This window comes from Mobula birostris, chromosome 22, assembly GCF_030028105.1.
Source record: "Mobula birostris isolate sMobBir1 chromosome 22, sMobBir1.hap1, whole genome shotgun sequence".
Classification (NCBI taxonomy): Eukaryota; Metazoa; Chordata; class Chondrichthyes; order Myliobatiformes; family Myliobatidae; genus Mobula; species Mobula birostris.
The window spans coordinates 39392585-39413064 of NC_092391.1; the positions used below are offsets into that span (position 1 = coordinate 39392585).

Sequence of the window (20480 nt, forward strand, 5' to 3'; positions counted from 1 at the left end):
TCCTGTTACTTTTAAAAATATCATCCCCTTCTCTCAATTCCACTGTCTCCACTGTATCTGCTCTCAGGATGAGCCTATTCATTCCAGAATGAAAGAGATGTCCTCCTTCTTCAAAGAAAGGGGCTTCCCTTCGTCCATCATCAACACTGCCCTCAACCACATCTCTTCCATTACATGCACATCAGGTCTCACCCCAACCTGTCACCACCCTACCAGGAATAGGGGCCCTCTTGTCCACACCTACCACCCCACCAGCCTTCGCATCCAGCACATTATTTTTCATAACTTCTGTGATCTCCAACGGGTTGCCCATTTATCCCTCCACATTTGATCTCCCTCCTGGCATTTATCCCTGCAAGTGGAAAAAGTGCTTCACCTGCCCCTGCACCTCCTCCTTCACTACCATTCAGGGCCCCAAATACTTCTTCCAGGTGAGGCAACACTTCACCTTTGGTTCTGTTGGGGTCATATACTGTGTTCCGTGCTCCAGGTGTGGCCTCCTGTAGATTGGTGAGACCCAACGTAGATTGGGAGACCACTTCACTGAGCACCTATTCTCCATCCGCCAGAACATGCGGGATCACCTAGTGGCCACCTAATTTAATTCCATTTCCCTTTCCCATATCAATATGTCAATCCTTTGCCTCCTCTACTGTCACGATGAGGCCACACTCAGGTTGGAGGAACAACTCCTGATATTCCATCTGGGTAGCCTCCAACCCAATGGCAAGAACATTAAGTTCTTGAACTTCCAGTAATGCACCCCTTCACCATTCCCCATTTCCCTCACTCACCTTACCTCTTTGCCTTTCCATCGACTCCCCCCTTTCTTTCTTCCATGGCCTTCTCTCCTCTCCTATTAGATTCCCCCTTCTTTAGCCCTGTATCTCTTTCACCAATCTACTTCCCAGCTCTTTACTTCATCCCTCCCCCTTCCGATTTCACCTATCACCCTGTGTTTCTCTCTCCCCTTTCACCTTTCAATTCTACTCATCTTTTTTTTTCCTCCAGTCCTGCTGAAAGATCTTGGCCCGAATCGTCGACTGTAATATTTTCCATAAATGCTGCCTGGCCTGCTAATATCCTCCAGCATTTTGCATGTGTTGCTCATATGTGGAAATTCTCTATTTTAAGGTCTCATAACCATGCCTTGATGTAGTTCACCTTGCAGCATGCCGAAACCCAATCTTCCCAAGATTGCTTCATTATGATGCAACACAAAGTCTAGACTAAACCTGTCTTTGCCTTTCTTTCAGCTCAATAATTGCTGAGCAGTTTTTGTGTAGAGGAGAGAGGGAATGATGAAACAAGGGCTGGAGGGGATTGATGGACACAGAGGGTTTCAGAGTGGGGGGGGGGGATGAAATGAAGGATCATCTCCGAAAACTAGTGCAACACCTTCCATGTATATTATAATGAGTTTACTGCACAACATGCATTGAAGATTTTGTGTTGGTCTTTGGAGACAATCCTTCATCACTCTGATAGTCCACTCTCTGAACCATCCTGATGGTTCAGCACCTGCCTCATCAGGTGATGTATGCAATTTCCACTCAGCAGGGTCTCAGCTCCCACTCTGCCCAGGATCCACACCCCCTTTACACTTACTCAGTTTGTTTGTTTATTTATTTATTGAGATACAGCCTTTCCAACTGCGCTACCCAGCAACACTAATTTAACCCTAGCCTAATCACAGAACGATATATAACTACCAATTAACTTACAAACTGGCTCATCTTTGAACTGTAGGAGGAAACCAGAGCACCTGGAGGAAACCCACCCAGTCACAGGAAGAATGTATAAACTCCTTACAGACAGCAGTGGGAACTGAACCTGGGTCACTGCAAAGTGCTGTTGAAACCACTGCACTGGTGGTAGTGTTTCCCTCAAGCTTACCCAGTTCATTGAAATGAAATTGGATCAAAAGTGAATTAAAAGCTGAAGGAACAACAACAGTTGGTAGTTTGGAAAACCTCCGAGTTCGACACCACTACCATCCCAAGTTTGCCAGATTCATGGAGAGTTACTGTATGTGCTACTTCAAATGGGGGAGTCAATTCTATTTTAGCTACTGGAGGATACAAAGAAACTTTACCTCTAGCCGAAGAAGTTTCTCTCCAGCACTAAATGCATCCCAGTTTTCGCTGTCCAGTTCACTGTCTATAGCTGATGGATACGATCCAAAGCAAAGGCGGAATACCTAAAAAAAAACAATCAGGCCAAAAGAATTAATTAACTGCTCAACAAGATTAATTACCACAAAAAGAAACACATTCACATTCGATTTGTCCTTAATAATAGTTAGCAATGTGAATACTTTTTCCTCATGTCTGTTTAAATACTTAATGTGCAACACTGCCTGCAGCGTAACTATTCTGTGTCATCTTGAGTTTTGAAGAATTTAGCTGGTGGATCTTCCCTGCTGTTCCTCATCCGTGATCCTACTAAGTAGGAGCAGTACCCACTGTGAACTACTTCTAGATCTTAAACAAACACATTGCCCGGTTAAAATTATTTCACCTATAATTTCTGGTATATTCATCAGACTCAAGTCTTTGATGACTGACGTCTTCCCGGGAAGAGCAATGCATGTAGGATCACAAGCTGAGAAACACTGGGGTATCAAAGGCATGGTTGGAGAACCAAGAAATCTGAACACTAGGATCTGGGATGACGTGGAACATATTATGGGTGACACCGTGACACCTCTGATGGAGCCACAGTGCCAAAAAGCCAAGTTCATTCCTAACCTCTGGTGCTGTCTGCTTGGATTTTGCATGTTGTCCTTCTGTGCATGTAGGATTTCCTTGGGCAGTCTGGGTTTCTCCTACAATCCAAGCATGTGCAGGTTGGTAGGTAACCGGACCACTGTAAATTACTTTAATGTCCATGTGTGGTAAAATCTGGGGGGGGGGGGGGGGAGAATGATGAGAATGTGGGGATTAAAAATGGGTTTAATGTGGGACTGGTTGATGGAGACCTCTGTAGTCTGAAGAGCCTGCTTCCATGTTGTATGTCTTCCCTCTCTTTATTTTATTGACAGCAAAGCTTTGGACAGAAAGCAGGGAGGTTTAAGGATCTATTTGCCAAGATTCCTGGAATGCAGGGGCTAACATATGAGGAGTGTTTGTCGGCTCTTGGACTGTATTCAGTAGAGTATAGAAGAATGACAGGGGATCTCATAGGAACATTTCGAATGTTGAAAGGGTTGGACAGAGTAGATATGGAAAGGCTGTTCCCCTTGGTGGGTGAGTCCAGGACAAAGGGCCACAGTCTTAGAATTAGAGGGTACCCATTTAAAACAGAGATGAGGAGAATTTTTTTTTAGCCAGAGGGTCGTGGATTTATGGAATTCGTTGCCACATACAGCTGTGGAGGCCTGATCATTGAGGGTGTTTAAGGAGGAGATTGATAGGTACCTAATTAGTCAGGGTATCAAGGGATATAGGGAAAAAGCCGGAAATTGTAACTAGATGGGAGAATAGTTTAGGTCATGGTGGAGTGATGGAGTGGTGGAGCAGACTTGATGGGCCGAATGGCCTATTTCTGCTCCCTTGTCTTGTACAGCTAAAATAGACTAGTTTAGGAAGACACCATTGTTGGAATGACCAAGTTGGGTTGAAGGGTCTGGTGCCTGTAACTTTATGAATCAACACGAGTAACGAGGGGGCACAGTTTGAAGGTGCTTGGAAGTAGGTACAGAGGGGATGTCAGGGTAAATTTTTCACATAGAGCCATGGGTGTTTGGAATGCACTGCCAGTGATGGTGGTGGAGGTGGATACAACAGGATCTTTTAAGAGACTCTTAGATAGGTATATGGAGCTGAGAAAAACAGGGTAATTCCAGGCAGTTTCTAGAGTAGGTTACATGGTCGGCACAACATTGTGGGCCGAAGGATCTGTATTGTCTATGTTCTAAACTTCCAGTCGCCGATCATTTTAATTCTCTATTCCACTCTAGCCTTGGAACTTGACCACCTATACTATTCCAACAAGTTCCAATGTGGACTTATCTTCCATCCAGACATCTTGCAGCCCTTTGGATTCCTAATGAATTCAACAATCTCAGATAACTAGCTTTATTTCTATCATAACTGGCAAGCCCTGACATAAAGACATCCACTGTAATATTGACATATTCCTTCTCACATGTTACCCGATCAAATATTTCGAGCATTCTCTTTTATTTGACATTTCCAGCAACTGCTTGTTCTGGACCTCAGATTTTCAGTATTGATTTTTCTCTTTCATTCCCTGCCTCTCCCTCTCCTTCAATTTATATTGCTCCATGCAGAGCAGTACTGGTTCATGATCATTCATCACCCTCCCTTGAACAACGTGTGTCATCTGGACCACCTTGGCCTGTAACCTATCGCATACACTCAGTGGCCACTTTATTAGGTACACCTGTACACCTCCTCATTAATGCAAACATCTAATCAGCCAATCACGTGGCAGCAACTCAGTGCGTGAAAGCATGCAGAGCATGGTCAAGACGTTCAGCTGTTGTTCAGGCCAAACATCAGAATGGGGAAGAAATGTGATCCAAGTGACTTTGACCATGGAATGATTTTTGTGCACAGCAGTCTCTAGAGCAGGGGCTCCCAATCTAGGGTCCACAGACCCCTCGGTTAATGGTAGGGGTCTATGGCAATAAAAAAAATTTGGGAACCCCTGCTCTAGAGTTTACAGAGGATGATGCAAAAAGAAACAAGAAAAGAACATCCAGTAAGCAGCAGTTCTGTGGGTGAAAACACCTTGTTTATGAGAGAGGTCAGAGAAGAATTGACAGGAAGGTGACAGTACCTGAGATAACCAAGCGTTACAACAGCTGCATGCAGAAGCGCACTCTGGGCTGCACAACACGTCAAATCTTGAAGTGGATGAGCTACAGCAGCAGAGACCACAACTATACACTCATTAGCCACTTTATTAGGTACAGGAGGTACAACATGAAGTGGCCACTGAATGTACATTACCGTTGCTCTCACCACCCTCTTTCCTTTCTCCAACAGAGAACAAGGAAAAAGCACTCATAGTTAAACCTATTTAACTGAATTCCCTGGTTGGAACAATGGAAACAACTCCAGTACACAGACATCATTCAAGTTAATGCTACTGAGACACATAAAAGTAAGCTAATTTTCCAAGTGTGCAATAAATCTAGAAGCCATCTAGACGATCCTGGCAATGGTACAACGACTATCAGTGAATGGAGCTCTTTGAAGTTGAGAGACGGCAGCAGCATTTAGATGTTATCTACTTGGTTTCTTCTACTATTGGCTACTGTTAAATGCATTCTGTTTATACTGATTTTCCTGTGCTTTTTAAACAGGAAACAATATGGAAATTTGTTTGATTACTAACATAAAATGAATCAGAATAGCAAGTCATTTATTTGAAAGAGTTATTAAAACTTATTTATTCAGCTACAGCATAGTAACAGGCCGTTCTGACCCAACGAGTCTGTGACACCCAATTACACTCATGTGACCAATCAACCCAATGACCCATACGCCTTTGGAATGTGGGAGGAAACCAGGATATCCAGAGGAACTCCTTGCGATCATAGAGAGAAGGGACAACTTGCAGACAAATTACAGAGAGTGGAGGAACTGAAGCCAGGTCACCAATACTGTAATAGCATTAGACTAACTACTATACTACCATGCCACCCACAATATTCTGCCTAAACACATCTTTACGGTCCAGATGCTCCTGAGATATCTACATTAGACTATAGTGTATTGATGACAATTTCGCCTTTAATACTTCAAATTCAAGCAAACTCATCACCAAACTCCTGAGACCTGGGATTCAACACTTCACTGCAAGTCGGTCCTTGACTTCTTGACAAATAGACCACAATCAGGAGGGATAAGCAAGAACACTTCAGCCAGGATTCTCAACACTGGCACCTCACAAGGCTGCGTCCTCACCCCATATACACTCATGACTGTACAGCAAATCCTCCTCCAACTACAACTACAAGTTTGTAGATGATACCACCGTAGTGGGCCATATCTCAAGTAAGTTCAAAAAGACTAGAGTAGCATGATGCCATGACAACTTTTCCCTCAACGTCAGTTTAACAAAAGAGCGGGTCACTAACTTCAGGAAGGGGAGTGGTGCACATGCTCACATCCACATCAACTGTGCAGAGTTTGAGGAGACTGAGAGCTTCACGCTCCTAGAAGTGAACATCTACCCTGGTCCACCATATAGATGTCAAGGCCAAGAATGCTCACCAATGCCTTTACTTCCTCAAGGGTCTAAATAAATTTAGCATGACCTTGTCAGCCCTTACCAATTTTTATCGATGCACCATTAAAAGCATTGTATCTGTAAATATCACAGCTTGATATGGCAACCACTCCACCTGAGACCGCAAGAAACTGCAGGGAGTTGTGGACACAGGTTAGCACATCATGGAAACAAGCCTACCCCCACAGGCTGTCGGCACTTCTCACTGCCTCATTAAAGCAGCCAGCATAATAGAAGACCCCACCAGCCAGCATAATAGAGGACCCCACCCACCCTGGATATTCCCTCTTCTCCCCACTCCCAATGGGCAGAAAATACAAAAACAACACACATAAAATGCTGGAGGAACTCAGCAGGTCAGGCAGCATCTATGAAGATAGTCGACGTCTCAGGCAGAGACCCTTCTTCAGGACTGAGAAAGAAGGGAGAACATGCCAGAATAGAAAGGTAGGAGGAGGGTAAGAAGGCTAGCTGGAAGGTGACAGGTGATGCCAGGTGAGTGGGGAAGGTCAAGGGCTGTAGGAGGAGGAATCTGTTTATTCTGGCATCTTCCCCCTTCCTTCTCAGTCCTGAAGAAGGATCTCAGCCCAAAATATCAACTATCTATTCTTCTCCATAGATGCTGCCTGGCCTGCTGAGTTCCTCCAGCATTTTGTGTTGTTTTTGATTTCTAGCATCTCGTGTTTAGAAAATACAAAAGCCTGAAAGCACATCCCACAAGGCTCAAGAACAGCTTCAATTCCACTGTTACAAGACTATTGAATTACTCCCTGGTACAATAAGATGAATTCTTGATACAACAATCAGCCACATTATGATTTTGCACCATATTATCTACCTGCACTGCACTTACTCTGTAGCTATTACACTTTATTCTGCATTTGTTGCTGATTTACCTTGTTCTACCTCAATGCACTGTAAAAGATTTTATCATAGGAACTGCATGCAAGACAAGCTTTTCACTGTACTTCAGCACCTGTGACTATAATAAACCAAGACCAATTCCAGTGAATTAGGCGAGTTCAAAGCAGGAGTTTCCAACCTTTTTATGCCATGGACCCCTACCATTTGACAAGGGGTCTGTGGATCCCAAGTTGGGAAATCCTGATTTAAAGGGAGTACATGAATTGTCGCCTTGTTATCTAGGAAAGGAATAGAGCAAATGTCACCTGGTCAGGCAGGAAATTGAAACAACAGGATTCCCAACAAAGGATTATCAGAGTTTTACTATTTTTTTAAATTTGCTGTCCTAATAGTAACTTTGGGTGGTGGGGTGGAGATACATAGCTATCAAAGGAGGTGTAAGGCACTTCTTCTCTCCAGTAGTCTACAGGTCACCCTTGGGCAATGTGTAGCACCTGCTTAGCCCTGTGAAGCCACGAGAGCAGGTGGTGGATGGTCGTATGAGCTGCTGGTGCATATCACGTCCTGGTTATGCAATCACTGATGCCAGAATCTCTGAAGGGTATGGATAACGGCTGGGGTCACCTTCTTGTCAAGACACTGGCCAGAAAAAGGCGATGGCAAGTGACTTCTGTAGAAAACTTACCAAGAGCAAACATGGACATGGAAAGACTATGATTGCCAAAGTTATACTACATGGCACATAATGAATGAACAAATAGTAACCATTGTAAATGCTCACAGGGCAACCAGAACTAGACTGGCTCCTCACTAAACTCATTCCCAGTATTAACCATCACCTCCTTGTGACTCCAAAACGAACCTTGCTTCTATCATTCCACCAATATGACAATCAAACTCCAATTCACCAATTGCATCTAGATCAACTTTCTTGACTACCAAGATCCCCTCCCTAACTGAAAAACATCAGTCTCAACTACTTGATTTCCAATTTCTTGAGCTGCCAAACCTCCTAATGGAATCCTCAGTTCCCAGCTATCTCCACTACCAAGTACTCATTTTCTTTCACCCAAGACCATTGCAAGTCTCATTCAAAACTGTGAACCCCAGTTCAATTCTCTCTTCCTCCACGTTTCCCTTGCATGCTACGAAAAACTCTAAGGATGACCAGCAGCACCCTGCAAAATGTTTATCAAGTTTGCCTTTAATGGTGCTCTACAACTGAGGTCACTAACATGTACAGCAGGTTATTATTACCAGATGGTCAGCAGCATTACACAGCAGCGCAGATATTTCAACAGTGCAGAGTAGGTGGGAGATGCAAACTGGAAGAAGTGCATTCTATTTCCATGAAATGCGTACTAAGAAAGGTAGCCTGGCCTTTCAAACTGCAAAATTAATCTAATTAATGCAAATAGGTAATATTAAATATGCATATTTCATTCAATATTTGAATGATGTAACAAGATGAGCAATTCTCCATCTTTACAATGCTTTAATCTATAGTGTGGGAGGGCAAACCAAAATAAAAGATCCTACAAGAATAAACTACTTACATCTCTCATTTTGATTAAATATCCTACACGTATTTGTCCTTCATGGTCCTTCTCACATCCATTTCAAACACAAAATACCCAGAATCAAATTTCCAGAATATCTAAATTTCTCTGCAATGTGACATTATTGAAATATACATACACATATACACACACACACACACACACACACACACACACACAACGAATAGCACTGGACAACAATTTTTTTTTGAAGTTTTGTTTCTTCAGAATTTTTTTGGTTTATGATAGACCACTTGAAGCTGAACACAAATATAATTTCTGACTACCTGTATCACGTATGAATTTGAAGAAACAAGAAACTAACTTTTATTGAATATAATGCGTTTTGTTGCGTAACAATGCTGATGGTTTGCTGCGCAAAAAATGTTTAGTTGATTATTTTTGTTTGTATTCAGTGTCTGAGGCTTCTCATTTAATGACTGCAATGTCCTGGTGAAGCCTTTCATCATGTTCCTCACTGACAGTGCCAAGATTTGCAGGGAAGTCGTCTTAATGGGAATGCAGAAAATGAATCTTTACTGACATGTTGCACTTCATAGTTTTGTATGCTTGAAGTATGTTGTCAACCAGCTGTACGTAGTCTGGTGCTCTATAGTTGCCAAGAAAATTTTCAGCAAAATGCTTGAATGCCTTCCATGTGACTTTCTCTGGTCCCACTAGAGGTTCTTCGAATTGCCTGTCATTGATCACCTGCTTGATTTGTGAACCAACAGAAATGCCTTCATTAACCTTGGCATCAATTATTCTGACTTGAATTATGAACTGAAATAACAAATATAGGCGATTTCAAAAATGGTTGTGTGATAGGGAAATTCCATGGTAATTTTCATGATCAGCAATACACTCTAAATTATTCAGGAAGCAAAATCTTTGTTGTCCAGTGTAGTGAAGAATATAGGCTGCTTCATATTAAGACTCTTTTACACTGATTGTTTTTGAACAGACAGCCATTAATGAAAAAACATAGCCATAATGACAATTTAGAAAACATTTAAAACATCAACAAGGTTCATCTGCAATGCATGACTTGGTACAATCATATCAAGTTTACAAAGTAAATGATAAATTGAACTAGGCGAGATCATCTGCTAATAGAGTTAAGTCCAAAGAAATTCTTTGCAACCAAAAAAAAGGTTACTTCTATTGTTTCCAGAATGTCATTACAAATGTCAATATTAGAAATGTGAGATACATTAAAAAAACAGATGTTCAAGAACTTAAAAATTAAATTGGAGTAATCTTAATGATTTCTCCCTTCGGATGTGTTGTTGACTGGTTGTGTTCATTATTTTCTTATATTCTGGGTAATTACTAACTTTATCCTAGTTAGTCATTCATGACACATTATTCATTTTGTGAACGTTATTTCTGTCCATCATGAGCAACGAGAACTAGAGAATAACACAGAATCAAATTCTCATTGGTGTGATGAACCAAGGTTTAACAATTCAATTTAAGACAATATTAATCAATTTTCCCACAATTAATCAATATTAGATATACCTGTGCAGCTGTTCATTCATGCAAATGCAGTGGATTCCGGTGATATGGGGCATCAGTTAATCAGGGCAGCCACGTATTGGTGACATCTCTTAAAGATCAAAAACTAATCAAGAAAATATCCAGGGTTCCCTTTGTTTATTTGGGACATTATGCGGCTTAACTGGGGAACAGTTTCTAACTAGCGTCAGAATCATGCGCTTGTATGGCCATTAAACACTGCACTGTGCTTAGTGTGAACAGTTTTTAAATTGCACAAGCTGTATGCCCTTGTGTTCAAAAAGCAGTGATTTTTGTCACTAATAGTTTGCGAGAAGTAAACAGTGAGACAATTCATAACCGTTTTACTCACTGCAGTTTCAAGCATTCATACTTGGAGATGCCAAAAATGGCTGACAGCATAAATGAAACAATGTCACTACCTCAACAAGTCAGGAACTAAGGAGAATTTGAAGGTATCGACAATCATTTTGAATGTTACAATGAAAATGAAGATTTGAAGGACGCAATCATCAATAGCATTGAGTGATGACAGTCCACTATCTGCACGGTGTGTCTGCGCTGATTTTTTTCATTTACAGCAAATCAAATGAACATGGCAGCATACAGATACACTGGATGAATTCCTTTGTCGATAGCAATTAGGAACTAATATATAGTTTTATAGTACTGTAGTAGTATTGATAGTTCTAATTTGTTCTGCACCTCATTTAAATACACAATTTGTTACCCAGTTAAACACTGGTTTGTCTTTTTTACACCTTTTAAACAATTTCCATGAAACTTCAACTAATTGGGATAGCCGTTTAATTGGTCCTGATGTGTAACAATTAACTGCAATCACTAATCAACCAATCATGCAGCAGTAACTCAATGCATAAAAGCATGCAGACACAATTGAGACTCAGTTGTTGATCAGACTGGACATGAGAATGGGGAAGAAATGTGTTCTCTGTGACTTTGACCATGGGATGATTGTTGTGCTAGATGGGGTGGTTTCAGTATCTCAGGAACAGCTAATCTCTTGGGATTTTCACACACAATAATCACTAAAGTTTACAGAGAATGGTGTGATAAACAAAAAATTACATCCAGTGAGTGGCAGTTTTGCGGGCAGAAACATCTTGTCACTGAGAGAGATCAGAGGAGAATGATCAGACTGATTCAAGTGATGGAAGGCAACAGCAACTCAAAAAATTACACGTTACAATAGTGATGTGCAGAAGAGCACCTTTGAATGACCAACATGTTGAACCTTGAAGTGGATAGGCTATAGTAGCAGAAGACCACAAATACACACTCAGCGGTCACTTTGTCAGGTACAGGGTGTACCTAATTAAGTGGCCAAAGAGTACATAGAAAGTAATTGATTGTATTATGAGCGTTTTTTTAGCAAGATTAAATCCAGATGCATGAATATATCAGGCTCAGAGCCGGGTCTTTCATGGTTCATTAGTTTGATTAATAATTTTGATAGAATTAAAACATCTTAAAACTGAAATGAAAATATTATACAAGGATTAACAATAAAGGGAAGACTAGTTCAAGCTAATTTGATGGTTAGAGAATGTACTAATAAATGGGTATAGAAAGAAGTGCTTTATTAAACTCACGGGGTTAGGCAACTCAATGAATTTCAATTACATTCACCGGTGCATCAGAAGTAATGGAGCAAGAAGAGGCACAGTGTCGTTCATTGTTAATCAGTCATTAATCTGAACTCATCACATTGAATGTAAATACATTCGAAGGAAGTGTGGTTGGGCAACAAAGAAAGGCAATTTCATTTTGTGTTCTTTTGCATCCGGAGTGTTCTGTCCAGTTTTTCCATGAGTACAATCGATAGGACATCTATGCTACTTCTCCTGGTTCGAAGGGAAGACTTTAAAAGTCACCTTTCTAGAAGCTGATGCCGAAGAGAATATGCAAACTTAGTTTGGAGTGAAGAAAGATGTGTTCGTAAATTTGCTGAGTGTTCTGTATTTGATAAATTTGTGGGAAAAGCTTAACCAAAGCATCAGATCAGAGCCAAGCCTTCATTGTTGTCGCCCTGTGAAACAAGTCACCATTATGATGCTGAGATACATCCTAGGATGCGCTGGGACCCATCATCAGTGATGGAACCTGGGGTCATCAGGTGTTTCGGGTCTTTCAGCATCTGACACCCTCGCCCAGGGTTGATCAGTATACAACCCCAAGATTCTTTTTCCCCACAGATAGCCACGAAACAAAAGAACTCATGCAAAGAAAAGATCAAACACCCAATGAGCAAAAGAAGAACAAATTGCGCAAACAGTGAAAAAACGAGCGAAAAGCACACAGAATACTAAGCATCAAAACCACAGATTCATTGAAACAGTCTAGGACTGCTCAGTTTAGTTTAGCGCTGTGTCATTCGTTGACTGCAGGCCACCAAATCAGTCCACTCCAATCGAAATCATACAAAATAGCAATACAAAGGAGTAACCAGCAACCAGGAATACATATAACATGAACTGCAGCGTGATATTAGACCTGTTTCTGATACTTATTCTGTTCTGTTACTTATTCTGTTCTGTTTTGATGTGCTCTGTGTTGTTCTGCGAGCACGCCAGAAGGTATGACGACACTCACGGGCTGCCCCAGTATTCCTTTTTTAATGTACACGTGATAAGTAAATCAGAATCTGATTTGCGCCAAGTGCACAAGCGAGAATGTAACCGAGTGTGTGAGGAAGCGTGCTACCACATGCATGAACAAGTGTGTGGGCCAGTGGGTGAGTGAGGGAGAGTGAGCAAACAGCATCTCTTCAAAAAGCACACAAAAATCTATCAAGCCCGTAATCTCATATTACTGCCCATTCGTAAACACCGATGAACTGTAATTAAACTCTTTTCAATTACCTTGTCCAGCCGAGGCTCAGTAATAATCACTGTCATTTTTTGGAAGGAGCATTAGATTCCAGCTTGTTACTTTGCTGAAGACTCCTCAGTGCTTTCTCTTGCTGAGTGGTAGCTGGTGTTTCAGAGCTGTGAGTGCTGCATAAATGAAATGAACTGACAGTTCCAGCTATGAACTGCTCATTACCACTGTTACTCTTGATTCCATCCATATTAATTTAAAAATGTCCACATCTTAGAAGTCCAGAAGACAAAATCTGTCTTTTATGTGAGTATATTACACTAAGTCGGTTAAAGTCCTTTGTAAACAAATATGATGACCAGATTAGCATCCCAGCAGCACTTTTAAAATAAATCCCACAAGACCTGACCAATCCTTAATCCTACACCCAGCTGTGAATGCAGTAGCAATTCCCACACCTGGCTTTAAAAATACTCCACTCAACACATTGTCAGACACATTGAAGAAGTATTGGAGTATCTTTCTCCTCAATGCAACTAAGCAACAACATCCTTCCTTGTATATTACCACTCCTGGAAAAATAATTACATGACCAAATCACTTTTAAATCACAGCCCTGTAAATTATGCCTGCAAATTTCAAACCAATTGAAATATAAACAAATTCTGCAAATTTCCAGTTCTCCGCTTCTTGAACTAAAACTGAAATTCAATATTCAGAGGGGTCAGAAGTGGACAGCGTAGCAATTTCAAGCTCCTCGCTGTCAAGATCTCTGAAGATCTAACCTGGTCTCAACATTTAAATGCAGCAAAAAGGCGGCAAGATGGTGGATACATTTCAGTCGGAGTTTGAAAAGATTTGGTTTGTCACGTAAAACACTCAAAAACTTCAATAGGTGTACCGTAGAGAGCATTCTGACAGGCTGCATCATTGTCTGGTATGGGAGGGGAGGGGAGGGCTACTATACAGGACTGAAAGAAGCTACACGATGTTGCAAAATTAGTCCACTCCATCTTGGGCACTAGCCTCCATAGTAGCCAAGACAGCTTGAAGGAGAGGTGGCTCAGAAAGGCAGCGAACATTATCAAGGACCCTCTTCACCCAGGACATGACCTCTTCTCACTGTTACCGTCAGGAAGGAAGTACAGAAGCCTGAAAGCACACACTCAGTGATTCAGAAACAGCTTCTTCCTCTCTACCATTGGATTCTGAAATGGCCACTGAACCCATAAACACCACCTCACTTTATTTATTTTTATTTCTGTTTTACACTATTTTGAATCTAACTATTTAATACACACATTTACTTACTGTAATTGATTTACTTATTTTTTTCTTCCTATACTATCATGTATTGCATTGTACTGCTGCCGTTAAGTGAACAAAAGCATTTACAGCATGGCGTGAGAGCTCGGATGGGGTCTGGCCTCTCTCATTGGTGCTGCCTTCCGATGTTCGAGTGGTGGGAAAACAGGCTGGATTGCATGCGTCTGCACACTGCCAGGAAACTGTACTATTTTTTGCCAGACATTGTCACTCAGGGTCTTGACGATGTATGTTTCGTTTTTGACTGAGTATGCTTCTTTGCTTGTTATTTTGATTACGTTACTCGCTATTTTTGAATGTTTGCTTGCTATTTTGAATGTTTTGCACCTTGGCCCCAGAGGAAAGCTGCCTCGTTCAGCTGAATGAATGATGATTAAACTTGATTTGATTTGATCTGATTTTGATTTCAGTACAATGATACCTTTTGTAAGCTCCTGAGACTTGGATTAACTACAGCAGGAAACTAAAAGCAAAGAGATACCACCAATGTTCTTTCTGCAAAATCCATGAACAGGATAAGACAGCAGCTTTCTCTCCCAAGCTTTCATCTACAGCAGGAGTTCCCAACCTTTTTTATCCCATGGACCCCTACCATTAACTGAGGGGTCTGTGGGCCCCAGGTTGGGAACACCTGATCTATAGCATTTACGTCTTAATTATATTCAGTCGGCTGTGTTGGACAGCCCACATTACTTGCCTTCCTGGCACCTAACACAGACACCATTCCATGCTCTGTCAGTGGGATGGATTACCTCCTATCCAGAGAAAAAAAATCAAGTGTGTTCTCACAATTTCCTTGAAAAATTTAACAAACCCACCCACTCATGGGCTTTCCAGATCCAAAGCTTCTGAAGTGGGAAGAACTGCACATGCGAGGATAGAGAAAATCTTTGAGTTTAGGGATCAGAAGCCCAACATAAATGCCAAAAGGGGTTCACCCATTCACAAGGTTCCCACCTGCCGCACTGCCAAGCATCTTCCGACCCACCCGGGACAAAAAAAAAAAACAAAATTGCAGATCTCAAATCAGTTACCTCAGGACCCACAAAACTAAGGAAACAGATTATTCCCAATGCTGAAGGACCAGCTCATAAAAAAAAAAGAGCAGAAGAAAGTTTTTGTTTTACACTGAGAATGATAAGTGTCTGGAATGCAGTGACGGGGAGATGGAAGAAGTAGATACAATGACAGAAGGATTTAAAAGGGACATAATTAGAGGGATATGGGCCACGTGCAAGCAGATGGGATCAGTTAGACTGGCATCATGGTCGGCTCAGGAGTCTGTTCCTGTGTTGTGGTGTTCTCTGTTAACGCATGCAGCCTTCGGCTTAGCTGCCAACTTCTTCCTTATTTTTATACCTTCCAACACAGAAAATATGTCATGTAATTTGAATCAATTTCTACATTTGGCAGATTTTGTTTTTGTCTTTTTGCACATCACTAATTATATCTCAACAGAAATGGTGCTGCAGTATTCAGCTGTCACTCACGAGCACTTTAGAGCTATATTCTACCGATGATGAAGAGTTCTCGAAGCAAAGAACTAAGGAAATGTTGAATAATGACAATTTTAGTCCACGTTTCAGCAGATATGGAAATTTTACAGTTTATTTCATATTCAAATGATCGAATTATTTTTATATACAATAAACTCACAAAGTCTCAACGCATTTCGTGGCCATTGGAAGAGAGTTTGAGATATCTAACTCCAGCCAATGAAATGTAGTCACTGGTGTAATTTAGAGAAATCTGGCAGGCAACCAGCATGAAAAAGCAAGATGAATGACCAATGGCAAATAAAATTCCACACAGATAAATACATTTTAGCAGAAAAGCACAGAGGCCACTTATTATGTGGAAGTTGCATGTCTGAATGAGCTGGAGCAACACAGGGACCTTTGAACACGAATTAAATAATCAGTAAAAAATTGTAATGCATGCTACCAAAGCATGCCAAGAACTATGACATTCCAGAGTGATAGAATTGGAGAAAAGCTAATAGACACATCGAAGTTCGGCTAATCTGCACTAGGGTACTGCATACAGTTCAGGTCGCCAAATTATGAAAGCAGGTAATTAAGAGATATAAGCATGACATTAGAAATGCAAGGACATACACATCTGAATTTAAGAGGCAATTATACAGGCCCGTGAACAGGCAAGCGGCACATCATGTGCAGTCAGATGGATTAGTCAAACCATTTGTCATGTTCGGCACAAGAGCCTGTTGCCGTGCTATGGATTTCCATCTTAACACATGCAGATTCCAGCAGCTGCCAACTTCTTGCTTATTTTTATACCTTTTAACCCAGAAAATGTGTTATGCAATTTGAATTAATTTCTACATTTAGCAGATTTCTATTAATTTCCACGTTCTACAATTGACTATTTTCCCTAGGGGGAAAAAAGCTGAGAGGGTACCCTAAGGAAAGTCATTCAAACAGTTGAAGCATTTTAATAGTGTGCCCACAAAGAGAATGCTTTGACCTGTAGGATGGAGGTTGTCAATACAAGATACCCACCAAGAAATTCAAAATGGGAATTCAGAAAAGTGGTAAGACTATGGAGCTCTCTCCCGCAAGGAACGACTAAAGCAAAGCATCCAGTAAAAATACACAAGACACATAAAAGTTGCTGGTGACAGGCCAGGCAGCATCTCTAGGAAGAGGTACAGTCGATGTTTCGGGCCGAGACCCTTCATCAGTCCTGACAAAGGGTCTCGGCCTGAAACATCGACTGTACCTCTTCCTAGAGATGCTACCTGGCCTGCTGCATTCACCAGTAACTTGTATGTTTTGCTTGAAATTCCAGCATCTGCAGGTTTCCTCATGTTTGCAGTAAAGATGCACTTAAGGTTAAGGGGAGGCAGGATCATAAATGAGGAAGAAACAAATGATAAAGCTGATATATTTGAAGATGAAGGCATAAGGTGGGTTGCACAGTGGATTAGTTGGCAGATCTACTGCCTCACCTCTCTGGCAACCAGGGTTCAATCCTGACACTCCATGTTATGTGTGTAGAATTCACACATTCTCCCTGCCACTGTGTGGTTCTCTCCTGGGTACTCCAGTTTCTTCTCACATCCCAGAGATGTGCTAGCAGGTTCATTGGTTACCCATCACATGCAGATTCATGGTAAAATCTAGAAATAGTTAATGGGAATGTTGGGAGAATAAAATAGGATTACTGTGTGGTGGGCACTTGATGGAACTGTTAATGGTGGGCTGAAGGGGGTTGATTCATTGCATGTGACTCTTACTGAACTTGAGCTATAGAATCAAAGAAGCCCATGGGTTTCTTTCAGGGCTATGAATCCCATATAAAGCAACTGATGCATATTAATAAGTTTGGTTGAAGATAAGGTTTCAAAACCACATCATAAAATGGCCGCAATACACACAAAATGCTGGAGGAAGTCACCAGGCCAGGCAGCATCTATGGAAAAAAATCAAAATTTCGGTGAAGGGTCCCGATAGAGGGTCGCGGCCAGAAAAATTGACAGTTTTCTCTCTTCCATAGATGCTGCCTGGCCTGCTGAGTTCCTCCAGCATTTTGTGGGTGTTGCTTGGATTTACAGCGTCTGCAGGTTTTGTCGACTTCATGAAATGACCTCTGTTTATCAATAAGATGCAGCCAGGTGATTTTTTTTTAAATGGTCAGTTGAGCTGTCAACTTAACATGACCATCCACAATAAAACACTACAACATTGCTTGAGACATCGGACAGGAAAATGAAACTACAGTTTTCTAACTCAGAAGCAAATGCATTGCAGCCTTTAAGTTTCTGCATACTGTGTATTAATAAAATTATTGAAACATGGTGGGACACAATTTAAAAGACCTGACAAGGAAATATGATTCACCAACAGCAAGTTGGTCGCAATTAACTTTCTACCTTTGCAACATAATTAGCACCAGTTGCACTGCAGGATGACACATAACAGACGGGGTGAAGAAAGTTATATATAACACATATATGGGATAGATAAGAATTTCACGTGGCACCAACCCTTCAATATGCAACAGGACTTTGAACTCATTACTGACTCCCCCCGCCCCCGCAATTACCTACAACTTATAACTGCTTAATTTTGAAATGCAACCAAATTGCCGAGAACATTATTAAATAGTTCTAATTCATTTCCATTTTCCTTTGACTGTTATGAGATGAATTTAATGAAACCAATACACATCACTAACATGTGAGCTTAAACAATGATATGGCTGAGTTAAATCTGGCCTTTCTCATACAGTTAATTACTAACACAACTTTTGCTTAAAGAGTAATGTCAGACTTTTATTAAACCTTCCTTCAATTAAATCGCATGTGCACAAGTACCATGGTATTTTACTGGCTAACTGAAAGCACTAATTTCTCACATTATCACTGGATTCTGCATCTAGTGACCCTACTTTTTCACTGTTCCATCTTCTGCCAAGATCTATCCAATCTGTGGCATGCATTGGCACTGAGCTCCATTACTATGAGAGGTTATTCAGCTATCTCTTATAATTCTTTTAACTGTAAGAACATCAGGAATTTACTTCCTACTCATAATTTTCCTCTTCCCCTTATACTTTGGATGCGTGCAAGCAGCGGTAGCTTTTCAAAGAGGGCAACTGTTCTGACCATCAGCGTATAAATGGTGCTAGCCTTTCATTACGCTTCCCACACACTTTCAATGGCCTAAACCACTGGACTATGTGCTCATTAAGTATTCCCTACAGATTGAGAACTCATCTAAAGGGAGCATTTAATAAATAGATATTTCAATTAGTGTTGGTTCAATGTTAGTTTACCAGGAGGTTCTTGATGGTACACCAGTATAGTAACAACAATTTTAATTTTAATGCCGATGAGTCACTTCCAGGTCCTTCATAGATGCACTACAACACAAAGGAATAAATAACACAGAATCAAATGTAATAGACCACAAAAGGCTTGGTCAAGGAGAAGGTCTTAAAGAAAGTGGTAATGGAGGGCTGACAAGTAGAAAACGGAAGAGCTTTAAAGAAATAATTCCTAAATGTATGTCCTTAAAAGCTGAAAGCTTGGGCCGACTAATTTAAGAGAGGAATGCAGGCATTGTGGAAGGTTATTGCTGCAGGGGGATTACAGGGATACAGAGAGGTGATAATACAGAGGAATTTAAACATCTTAATTTTGGAAAGTTGCCCCATTGGGTGCCAATGTGGTAACTGAGATGAATGAAACTTGACAGAGCCACTACTTCCTTAGGAGTCTACGGATATTTGGTATGACATCTAGAACTTTGACAAAGTTCTCTAGTTGTGTTGTGGAGAGTGCACTGACTGGCTGCATCAGGATCTGGTAGCGAAATACCACTGCCTTTGAACGGAATATCCTACAAAAGTTAGTGAATTTGGCCCAGTAAATTATGGGTAGAGCCATCCCAACCGTTGAGCACATCTACATGAAACACCATCGTAGGAAAGTGGAATCCATCATCAGAAATTGCCACTATCCAGCCCATGCTCTTTTCTCGCTAGCAAGAGAAAATCTGCAGATGCTGGAAATCCAAGCAAACCACACAAGATGCTGGAGGAACTCAGCAGGCCAGGCAGCATCTATGGAAAAGAGCATAGTCAACATTTAGGGCCAAGAACCTTCATCAGGACTAGGGAAATAAAGATGAGGAGTCAGAGTTAAAAGGTGGGGGGGGGGGGGAAGAAGAAACACCAGATGATAGGTGAAACCTTTTGGGAGGAGAGGAAGGGTGAGGTAAAGTGCTGGGAAGTTGATTGGTGAAAGAGATGCAGGGCTGGAGAATGGGGAATCCGATAGGAGAGTACAGAGACCATGTAAGAAAGGAAAGGAGGAGGAGCACCAAATGCAGGTGATGGGCAAGTAAGGAGACAAGGTGAGAGAGAAAAAAGGGAATGGGGAATGGTGAAGGAGGTTTCTCGCTGCAGCCATCAGATAGAATGTACAAGAGCCTCAGGGCACACACCATCAGTTTCAAGAACAGTTACTACCCCTCAACCATCAGGCTCCTGAATAAAAGGGGATAACTACACTCACTTGCCCATCCATTGAGATGTTCCCATAACCAATTATCTCACTTTAAGGAATTTTTATTTTGT

At 41.3% G+C, this 20480-nt stretch overlaps 1 protein-coding gene across 1 annotated transcript in view; it reads right to left on the reverse strand.

Moving 5' to 3' along the window:
• abca2 (ATP-binding cassette, sub-family A (ABC1), member 2) overlaps positions 1 to 20480 on the reverse strand; it is a 553235-nt gene that overhangs the window by 305415 nt on the left and 227340 nt on the right. Inside the window, exon 6 of the mRNA XM_072240523.1 lies at positions 2096 to 2200. Within this exon, the coding sequence (XP_072096624.1) occupies positions 2096 to 2200 (105 nt within the window). The remainder of the gene's footprint in view (positions 1 to 2095; positions 2201 to 20480) is intronic.